Here is an 11,348-nt window from a genome sequence, read left to right on the forward strand (position 1 = left end):
TTACAAGTAAATAAAGCAGAACGCAGCAACACGTTCTCCCATGTCAGAAGTTGGAACCAATTAACATTGACTGATTGAGACTTAAAACAATTAACAAGTTCTGAAAACTGTCATCAAATCTTCTTCTGTCTATAGATCAGTCAATTACGATTTTTGTTGTTTCAGCACAACACAAACTGTCTCAAAATATTTAACCCTCTGAACCCCAAAACCTGCAGTAAGGTTTGAAATGTATGAAAGACTACAAAAATTAAATAATTAATTTAAAAACAGCCAAATTTCTCCATTTATCAGAGCCAAAAAAACAAAAACAGAAAGAACAGTTGAATTTTTAACTTTCCGACCATCTCTAAATGTATCAAATGCAACATACTGTTCCATTGGTAAAATTAACCAAAGCTAAATTTAAAATTTATAGCATTTTATTATAATCCTGTTATTCTACATGTCTCATTTAAAATGTACCAAATATAAACTGTCTACACTAACTAAACTCTGTAAAAAAATAAAACTTGCATTCCTTGGCGTCACGACTAACAGCAACCAGTGATGTTAGTTGGCAAAAAGCAAAATTTGTTGACTTTCGGCTGAACTGCAGGCAGTGTTTACACTGAGAAGACAAACAAATTAAAACTGTAAGTAGTAAAATATCTGTAATATGCAGAGCCACTGTTCTTTTTCTAGTGTTGGCAACTTCTCTAGGGACTTAAAAAAATGTTGCACATGTTGATAAACGTTTGTAAAACAAATAATCAAGGAAAAACAATGTTCCATTTTTTTTCCTTTTGTTGGATTTTATGGCATTATAACTGTGTCACACTGCATAAAAGACATTTCTGAGTTTCCATAGAGGTGCAGGACTTTATATTGCAGTGAAAAATGAATTCACAGTGAGTAAAAATGTGCCCCCCACAAAACCCCAGAAACTGCATATTTACAGGTTTTTGTGTTGCAAAAAGATGAATGCCTATGTGCTTATGATATATCTTTTAGCAGACAAAAAACACAGTAATATATTTGATTTTCAGACAGAGAGGACCTTTAAATTTTGAGGCTTTTGATACCTACACAGCTGTCTAACTCGTGTTGCATTCAAGCACCCCGCATGTGCTAATAATACATTTCTATTGTGGAAATCACAAACACATCTGGCATGTGTTCAAGTGTTGTTATTTTTTTCTCAAAACCAGTCAAAAGGCAAACAAAATAACCCCCAAAAAACCCAAGAAAAGCATGTTTTTGTGTTTGTTTTCTCATCTAATTGAAGTGGCACGGATCCAAGTCTCGCAGAAACAGATGAGTGACGAGAAGAGCAGCACTTGTAAAACGGATGTTTTCATGAATTTATTAACAGACTGGGTTTAGGAGGGAGTTTGTGCCATTTTTTTTCTTTTAAACAAAGCGTGAAATACAATCATGTAATGCAACACTTTCATAATCAGCTGATGTCTGCTATCCCCGTCATGAAACAGCCACTGTCTTGGCCAAATCTAACGTTTTCATGCGTTATCAGCTTACAAAGTGAGAGGAAAGCTCCCTTTAAAGATGATTTGCTTAAAAAGGCCTTGACAGATTTTACATTGGAAAGGATTATTCACTATTAGAGCTGCTGTTGTCAACTATTAAAATAACCGCCCAGTATTTTGATAATTAATTCATCAGTTTGGGCACATTTTTAAAAGGAAAAATTTGCCAAAAGTCTCTGATTTCTGCTTGTTTAAAGTGAATATTTTCTGATTTCTTTCCTATTCTATGACAGTAAACTGAATATCTTTGGATTGTGGACAAAATATTTGACTTCTTGGGCTTTCGGAAACACTGACCGACATTTTTCACCATTTTCTGAGATTAATCAGCAATAAAAAAGTGTCATTAATTGCAACTCTGTAGTATTTACACACTTTTCTACATTTTTTTGTGCAAAAGCTGCCCATTTACACCAATTTATGTTATCACCCTTATGAAAGTCATAAGAAATCGACTTGTTTTCGTGAAATATAACCTCAAAAAACCTTCAAGGAAGATAATATGATGTGTGAATTTTCACAAATGTATTAAACCGCTGGGTTTAGAGGGGGTTGTACTTTTTTTGCCTGTGTTTTTTTTTTTTTAAACAAAGCGTGAAATACAATCATGTAATGCAACACTTTCACAATCAGCTGACGCTTGGTTTCCACGCTCCTGTCCCCGTCATGAAACAGCCACTGTCTTGGCCAAATCTAACGTTTTCATGCGTTATCAGCTTACAAAGTGAGAGGAAAGCTCCCTTTAAAGAGCGTTTGCTTAAAAAGGCCTTGACAAATTGTACATTGGAAAAGATTATTCTGTATTAGAGCTGCTGTTGTCAACTATTAAAATAACCGCCCAGTATTTTTATAATTGATTCATCAGTTTGGGTATATTTTTAAGAAAATTCTCAGATTTCTGCTTGTTTAAAGTGAATATTTTCTGATTTCTTTCCTCTTCTGTGACAGCAAACTGAATATCTTTGGATTAAGGACAAAACATTTGACTTCTTGGGCTTCGGAAAACACCGATCAATGTTTTTCACCATTTTCTGAGATTAATCAGCAATAAAAAGTGTCATTAGTTGCAACCCTGTAGTATTATATAGATACTTCTCTACATTATTAGAGCAAAAGTTGCCCATCTACACCAATTTGTGTTACCACCCTTATGAACGTCATAAGAAATTGACTCTCTTTAAAGAAACATAACCTTAAGAAACCATTTAAGGAAAGCAGAAGAGATGCTATGTGAGTGAGCAAAAGTCACATAATGTGTAAACTTTGTGTTTAGACTAGTAAAGTGATCGTAAGTGCTGAGATGTTGTCTGCCTCTGGGTAAAACATGTCATTTTTAGTGATTGAATCTGTCACCACTGAGCACTAACGTGACATTTTTTCCCACTAACTAACAGGATAATATCACACAGCCACACAATTTGGCCAAAGCACTCCCACTATGACATCCTCACTTTTGATAAATGCCTGCTTTACTCTGATTTAAACTCACACCACATAAATGACAAAAGGTTTTAACTGCATTCATCAGAGAGAGAGCTTGAGACAGCAATTTGTGTGCTTTTTTTGGCATCGCGGTTCCACTTCTGCTATTCAATTAACAGTTATTTACTAGAAGTGGACATATACTCTACACGGCTTTGGGGAAAAACAACAAAAAAATACTTGAATATGTTTCTCTGGCAAACAGATTAATTAAAATTTCAAAGCCCTGGCCAAGCTCAGAAGACCAAATGAAGTGTTCAGCGGGGACGAAATACAGACAAATGGTCTGGTTCCGGCACCCTGCTAAGAAGGTAGCCTTCAAAAGTGGAAGCACGCAACTTTACACAGAGTTTAAAGTTGTGAAAAGAACTTAAGTCCACAGGGAGAGATAGTAACCACGAGCGAATATGTGTGTTAGTGCGAGCAGAGGAAGCAAAAAAAAGAGAGAGAGGAGAGGATGTTCCTATCAAATCCGGCTAAAGCCCAGTCTGGGAGAGACAGACAAGAAACAGCTTGCTTCTCCTCCACTTCCACTCAATTGCCATCAGAAACTTTCAAATAGCTGATGGCTGGAAGCGAATGTGACCCAAACTTGTTTGTGTGTGCATATGCATACTTGCAATATATATATATATATATATATATATATATTTTTTTTTTAGAAAAAAGCACCGAGAACGGGCTGCAGTTTGGGCTCTGGGCTTGATGACACCGACAGGAGGATGAAGACAAACGATGCGTCAGAAACTGTGGACCGAGACGTTGTCATTTCACTGATACACCTGACAGCCCGTCTACCACACACAGGCAGCCCAAGATAAAACTGAAGCAGGGAAAAAAAAAAAAAAAAGAGGACACAGTTCTCATTTCCTGTCAGTAATAACCATAAACCAGCCAACAAGAGTGACGAAAAATTAATCATCGGATCACAACAGAGAACGGCTTGAACTGCTGCTGGTGAGGCAGTAATCAGCCAAAATGACTGCGAGCGTTAATGACTGTTAGGGGTTTTCAGGAAGGCGGCGAGTGAAATCGAGGCCATTAATACTGGAAATTGATGAGTGATTTAGTAGACAAGTGCGCCGTTTGAAAGATAAGGCAGCAATTCATCAGAGCAGGGTCTCATTTCAGTTTTTTTTCCCCATCCTGCCTCCCCTGTGCACCCCCTTTTTACCCCTGTCCCTCTGTGTAAATACCACTCTTCAATTATTGACAGTAAACTCTGGAGGGGGATAAAGACCAGGCCTGGCCTTCCCACCTTTGGCGCTATTCACTGGAAAAGGAGAATGCAAACACCGACCACAGCAGCAAACATTTTTACCTCGTATTCCTCTGACTCTATGAGCAGTTTGGAGGTGGTGATGCGAGACTCGTAAGGTGGGATGTCATTCTGCAGGTAAAAGGGGGAAAAAAAGAAAGAAAATCAAAGACAATTCCACCACCTCTGCGGTGAGTGTTTACACAAGCATCCACAAACATAGTTCTTCCTTTGTCTGATAATAGCACGATCCAATTTCAAGGTACAGAACGTTCTGCGGCTATGTGGCTGTTAATCACAGGCAAAGTGTCGGCAGGCTGTGTTCAGATCAACCTGCTCCTGAAGATAAGAGTCATAACTGTGGTGTCACTGGGATTTTTCGATCAAATCATCACACCGACCCTTCTTATATACATCCTTTGTACAGTATTTGAATGCAAACCATTCATTTGGGCCTTTTTACTGCCCGTCCCAGCTCTGACATGACACCTATTTCTTTTTCTTCCTTATCCTTCAGGTGCTGCCTCTTTTATCTGTCTTCTCTTCACACGCTCTCATACGTTTGTCAAGTATTAGCTCCATCTTTTTTCTTTTTTTTTTTATTATCCCTCATTTCACTATCTCTTACTTTTCTCTCCACCGGCGTCCTTATGTTTGCTGCAGAGCACACTGTGACAATCCTGTTAGTCAAAAAGGCTTTATAAAAATAAACTGGGATCTTACTGTTTGCGGTGAAAAGAAAAAACAACCGCAGCTCCAACTCACCTGTACGTCTTCTTCTGTGGTGGAAGAAGCTGCGCTCTGTTTCTGCGCAGGAAGCCACATTCCAACACTCTTCAACAGGTATTCTTTGCCTTCCTGGAGACAAAACAAATGCATATATAAGTTAACATAAAGGCATATCTGTCGCTACTTGTGTAAAATGGACTCAGTACACTAATTATATTGTATCATCTCACCTTTAAAGACTGGATTTTGGATTCTCTGCAAACACCACTGACCTCTGCATTACCTCAAGGTCAATTTCACTGTTGTTGTTTTCAAAATTACTATCAGAGGATTTCAAAAACACCCAGATTTTGATGACTGTATGTGGGAAGCTGTGAAGTGTGACTGGAGCCAGTCTGACCCCTACAGCTCACAGCTGGTACTACACATCAGCTCTACAGCATGTTTGTAAAATCATCGATTAATCTCCTAGAAACTCATCTCTGTGTATCCGAGTTGCTTATTTAGAAGCTTGTTAGATGAAAATAATCTCTTCCTGCCTTAAAATGTCTTAGATCTAACTCTATAGTGTTGCTTCTTCAGAATGTGCAGATCTATTAGGTCCCTGCCTCTCTTTTCTTGCACTTCTTTGCCATTCGCTGCAGCACTAGCACACCAGCTCACCTACAACTCTGCTCAAAAATGATAAACCTACTCCAGCCTGTGAGGATTGGTTCTCTGGGTTTGTCAGAGTATGAAATCCCACAAGTCTGAATCTGTCTTTTTAAGACTGTCGTTGCACGTTAAAGTCTCAAGTCAGAAATCCTCAGTCATGGCAGCAACTGCTTATTCCATTCATGCGTTTTCTAGCACATAAAAACCATAATATTGGCATGTTAACAAGGTAAAAATCTAGATCTGGAGGTCTTTAAGTCTCTGAACTTAGTTTCTGGGTGGTTTTGCCCCATTCTCACTCAGTGACATATCTCCAATCAACTCTGTGTGAACATCCATGAATATTTGTCAGGTAACTGCTGGTCGCTGCTAAGTCATTAATGATACCACAGTAGCACCAAGAAGTGCAGAATTTATTGCTTTTTACAGATTCTAGTTACTGCAAACTGTAAATTTTTTGCAATTCTTTAAAAGAATATATGTAGATAAAATTTAAGCTTAGATTTGCCACGTTTTTCAATAAAACTGCACAGCATAGACGAGCAATTAAAACAAGGCTTTCCCTTAAATACTGTGCACCTGGTTTATTCTAGAAATACCTGCTTACCTCATGTCTTTGTCCATTTTGGTTCTGATATAGACTCAGTAGTGTTGAAACATTAGTATGTTTGCACAATAAAAGGCTGTGAATTTGGTAATGGGCTCCAGCCCTACTTTTTAAACTCTGGGAATTTGCTGTCCTTGACGTGAGAAGCATCTGTTTCAACTGCATTATGTTGAAAGATGTGCAGAAAACCCTGTTTCTGCAACCAAATATTCTTTATTGGTGTACAACAACTCTGTGTATAAACTCTTGTACATAAAGTTAAATTAAAAAATGTCCGAGAACCCTTACATCAGAATAAATTTTGTTCAGTCAGACAGACCACTCTTGTAGATTTATGGAAAATTACAACAGTAGAAGTTCTCTGTATGTTTAAGTCATAGTTTCAGTACTGTGACTATGCACAAATTGCAGTGTCAATGCTAAAATAATATATAGTGCAGCTGTACTGTCAAATGAGTCACAGTGCAAAGTTCCTGTTGCGTCCTCTCCAAATTGAGCCCAATATGCTGCTGCTCATCTCTTTATCAGATGACTACATGACCTCAACAACCTGCCCGGTAATTAACATTCCTATCACTACGACCTGTCAGTGTGTGTGCGTGTTCATGTACGTGTCCATCTGCTGATTAATGGCACATAATTCAATTTGCTCAGAATAATTAACTCAGCAGATTCCCGCTTTAATGCGGTGATAACTCATCCTGAGAGTGCGAGCATGTGTGTGGACTGACCTGGTTTCTCTCCGTGCTGAACAGGTAACTGGCCATAAGCTGGAGAGCCTCGGGGTTGTCATGGTGATACTGTAATGCTCTCTCAATGAACTCCCTGCACTTGTCCGCAGCTCCCTCCTCCATGCTAACGTGCGCACGGGAAAAAGACAAATCTCAACTCATTACCGGGGACGCAACACGAGGTGGGGTTATGGGTGTCGGGAGTGCAACTGTACCAGAGGTCCGTTAAGTAAATCTCAGCGATGGAGCAGTAGGCGACGCTGACGTCCTTCGCTGTCGGGAGCTCGGAGTTCTCATCTGGGAGGGCAGCAGCTCCTGCAGGAGTCTGTATAAAGAGATACAGATTACTCCAAAAATTTCTAGCAGATTTTGCTTTCACTAGCAATTAAGCTATCAAAATCAGGAAACAATCTTCCCCATGCTGAAAGAGAAACTCCACCTGAATAGGCCCCTTCGCTCTGAGAGCATATTATCACGTCAAAAAAAGGAAGATCAGACTTGTAAATGTTAAAATTAACGATTCTCCAAATTCTGTGTCTGCTTCATTTGCCGGGTTCAGGTGTCTTGCATCACTGTCACACTGTCGAGGCTCACGGAGACTCTTGAATAGAACATTGTTAACGGTTTTAGCGACACCTGAGCTTTTCTTCCTGTAACAGAACATCTGTAAAAAAAACAAAAAAAGACCCGCAAACACATAAATCATGCAGCGTAGCTAACACCTTTTCTTTCACATACCAACATCTGATAGAAAAATAATAAAGAAGCTGCCAAGTCAAACTTTTTGCCTCATTCTAAGCAGAAATGCAAGCAGTAATGTGCATATATAATAATAACAGACATGTTATAATGCAAGTTAAACAATTACTGGAATGAGTAAATTAATATGCACTGTTAGATTTATTTAACCAATGATATTATTACAATATAACCTAATGCCTTTCTCTTTTGCCTAATATTTACTTTATTCTTTCCTCCATTTACTTTAGAGATACACTTTGTCTCTTGTTTTTAATTTAATATTAATTTTATTGCATAGCTTCTGCATGCAAAAATGCTTCCTCGCTGCAAAAGTGTGTAATATTGAACAAAGAGAACAAAAAAAGTAGCTAAAATCAAAAGGAAGGTCAGAAAAATATGTCCTCTGAAGAAATCAGGCACAAGTGTTTTACATTTTCAACATGAAATCAAGGTTGGATTAAAAGTTATGTCACTTATTTTATTCATCAACTTTGTAGTGACTTCAAAGTAACAAGGTCTTCAGATAGATAGATAGATAGATAGATAGATAGATAGATAGATATATAGATAGATAGATAGATAGATAGATAGATAGATAGATAGATAGATAGATAGATAGAGAGAGAGATAGATAGTCCAATAGCACCCTCTTGTGCAGATAAACAACATTCCTGAGCATTAAGCTTTGAGTCCAATGACATTTAGATGATTTTTTTAAAACATTTTTTTCTTGTATTGCTTCCTACTATCCTTCATTTGTGTCTAGCTGCTGTAACATTTCAATTGAAACATTTGAGGAATCAATAAAGTTTATCTTAACTTATCTCTGTTGATTTTAATGAGAACCTATGAGGTGATTGTCTTTGTGTGTTCACTCACTGTTGTCTCTTGTTTCTCCAGTGCAGACAGCAGAACCTGGATTCCCCTGGTGTAGTAGTCCACAGCCTCTTTGCCAGTGTGGATCTGTCCCAGGTACATGTACTTGCTGTGGCCGTCCTCCGGGCTCAGCTCCACTGCACGCAGAAAAGCTTAAACAGACTCGGTCAAGGAAGCCACAATCATTGTGTTTTGTAACAGAATGAACACATCAAAGTGGTAAGGTTGCAATGAACAATTGTTTTCATTTTCAGCTAATCTGTTGGGTATCCTCTTGATTAATCGATTAGCTGTTTGGTCAATAAAATGTCAGAAAATTGTAGAAAATGTCAATCGGTCTTACCAAAAAACCAGAGATGACAAATGTTTTGTTTTGTCAACTCAAGGATTTTCATTTTACTGCCACGCAGAAGGAAAGAAACGAGAAACTATTCACATTTAAGAAGCTGTAATCAGAGAATTTTAACTTTCTCTTCTTAATAAATGACTCAGATTGACTGTTCAACTGTCAAAATAGTAGTAGTGCACATGACAAGAAAGCAAAAATGCACAAAGGATATTCCTTTAGCTTTCTGTGTGTCTCCTAACTCAGAGTAAATGTGTCCCAGCATGTCTAGAGCCTGCAGGTTGGTGGACTCCACATCCAGGGCTCGCTGACAGAAGAGACCGGCCATCTCGAAGTCAAAACTGTCCATGCATTCTTCTGTCTGCACAACACATTATCACAGAATATAAATTAGGTTTTTCAGAATTTAGAAAATATATATTTATGGACATTACATTTGTTATTTTTGCTGACCTTTTCGAGGAGTTGCTGTACTGAGTACTTCTCAGCTGTCTTCTTCTTGGCTTTTTCATGCATTCTTACTTTCATCCTTTCCTGAGGTGTCAGATTAGCAAATCCTAGATCTCCTGTGAAGATATAAGCATAGAGGAAATATCAGATTTGTCTCATTTGGTCTCAAGAAAAACCAAAACATAATAGATAACTGTGGCTTTATTAGGCCTGGGCATCCAAATCCATAGCTCTGAATGTTGCATCAGTCAGAATCAGCTTTGTTGGCCATAAATGTGTGCACATACGGGGAATCTGACTCCAGTTTTACTTTACTCTCAAGGTGCTTGCATTCAAGCTAAAACAACAGTTTAAAAAATTCCAATGTACAGCTATATATATGTGTAAAAGAGCATGTGTAAAGTGAAGTTTGGTGCAAACTGTGCAGATTGTAATGAGTTATTAAGAATCAATACATGGTTATTGAGATTTTATTACATGAGGAATTTGGATAATAGTGCAATAGAGCAGAGAGAGATGTTGCTGTAATTAAATGTATTAACATGGTTGTAATACACAGTACATACAGTGGTTCAGGGATTCAAAAATAGGTGTTTCTGCCATCTGATTTATCACTTCATCACAGTGAAGACCTTTCAGAAGAAACTATTTTTGAGTCTGGTTGTTTTGGCATTCAGTGATCAATTTATCTGTCATTCCAATCAGGCATTAAAGTCCTCCAAAATAAAATTATATTGTTCATCAAAAACACAGGTAGGTTATTTTTGGGTGTCATTCAAGTTGCAGATCAACTTCACTCTACTTGTGCATTCTGTGTGAGCACGAGAGAGCACGGTGGGAAGCTTTTATTCCAAAAAGAGAAAGGGCGGATGACAAGACAAGACAGAGGAAGAGCTATGTTGGATAAGGTGAAATATACACAACAGACAGCTGATTTGGTCAGATTATTATTAGGCATTCAGTTGGGATATCCTGTTATGAGGGAACCTATCTCCTCACCAGCACGCATATCTCTTCTTTGGGACTATTTAAAGTGTCGTCATCCAAGTTATCATTAAATAAACTGACCATTATGATTTAAAATTGGCATTAACTGATAAAATAAAGAAATCTCTGTCCACATTCTAGTCTAGTTCAGTGGATCTAATGTAACAAGGCACAACTTTACATATGATTATAGTTGTAAATCATCATGAATACAACTCATTCCAAGACACACAGTTTGAGAAGCACTGCTCCAGCCACCTGCACTCAGTGTGATATTAATTTGGGATAAGCACAGAAAGAAAGTGGGATGACCTTACTTTGCTTATAACACATTTGTACACTTTATATAGAAGTCACTCTGAAATAGTCTGAAATTGGTGCAATTATCAGGTTAAAATGTAAAGATTTCTGGGCTTGGCTATGTGTCCAGTGTTTCAAGATTCTAACATCAGCTCTAATAGTTCATTTTAACTCATTGCTGTGAAAGAATTTGACATAAGACTGTAAATATTTAGTAAAATGATAAACCACTGAACAGCTCACCCCTGTTTGGACGGTTTTCTTTCTTCTTCGGCTTGGTTTTCTTTTTGCCCTTAGCCTGGCCTCCCATACTGATGGAATCTTATATTTAAACTATTTCTGACTTTAAATCTCACTTTTCCCAAAGCGTGAATCTTTAACGCGTGGAAAGCAAGTATGTGAAATGCAGGCGTAAAGTGCGCATGCGCAAAGCAGTGACCAGACTGCTGCTACGGAGAGGGATAGTGGACATACTACTGGTGCTTTTAAATATATGTTTTTAAACCAAAACGTAGAAAATGTAATATTTCAAGGTTTCAGTGTGATTTTTAATTGCGTTTTAAGTGGATGTTTTTTATTAGATTTGTCTTAAAAGTCTGCAATTTAAAATGTCCCTCTCTAATTGGAGGTTTTCCAAGGAGGGCTTTAAATGAATTAAACG

At 37.8% G+C, this 11,348-nt stretch overlaps 1 protein-coding gene across 1 annotated transcript in view; it reads right to left on the minus strand.

The window, feature by feature from the left end:
- Window positions 1–11,113, minus strand: part of si:dkey-12j5.1 (uncharacterized) — a 33,969-nt gene extending 22,856 nt beyond the window's left edge. The window contains exons 1-8 of the mRNA XM_023293157.3: window positions 10,931–11,113; window positions 9,404–9,516; window positions 9,165–9,311; window positions 8,608–8,757; window positions 7,203–7,312; window positions 6,988–7,111; window positions 5,032–5,124; window positions 4,330–4,398 (exon numbers count right to left, since the gene is read on the minus strand). Of these exons, the coding sequence (XP_023148925.1) occupies window positions 4,330–4,398; window positions 5,032–5,124; window positions 6,988–7,111; window positions 7,203–7,312; window positions 8,608–8,757; window positions 9,165–9,311; window positions 9,404–9,516; window positions 10,931–10,997 (873 nt within the window). The 5' untranslated portion in view covers window positions 10,998–11,113. The remainder of the gene's footprint in view (window positions 1–4,329; window positions 4,399–5,031; window positions 5,125–6,987; window positions 7,112–7,202; window positions 7,313–8,607; window positions 8,758–9,164; window positions 9,312–9,403; window positions 9,517–10,930) is intronic.
- Between the last annotated feature and the right edge of the window lie 235 nt (window positions 11,114–11,348).

This window comes from Amphiprion ocellaris, chromosome 9 (genome assembly GCF_022539595.1).
Source record: "Amphiprion ocellaris isolate individual 3 ecotype Okinawa chromosome 9, ASM2253959v1, whole genome shotgun sequence".
Classification (NCBI taxonomy): domain Eukaryota; kingdom Metazoa; phylum Chordata; class Actinopteri; family Pomacentridae; genus Amphiprion; species Amphiprion ocellaris.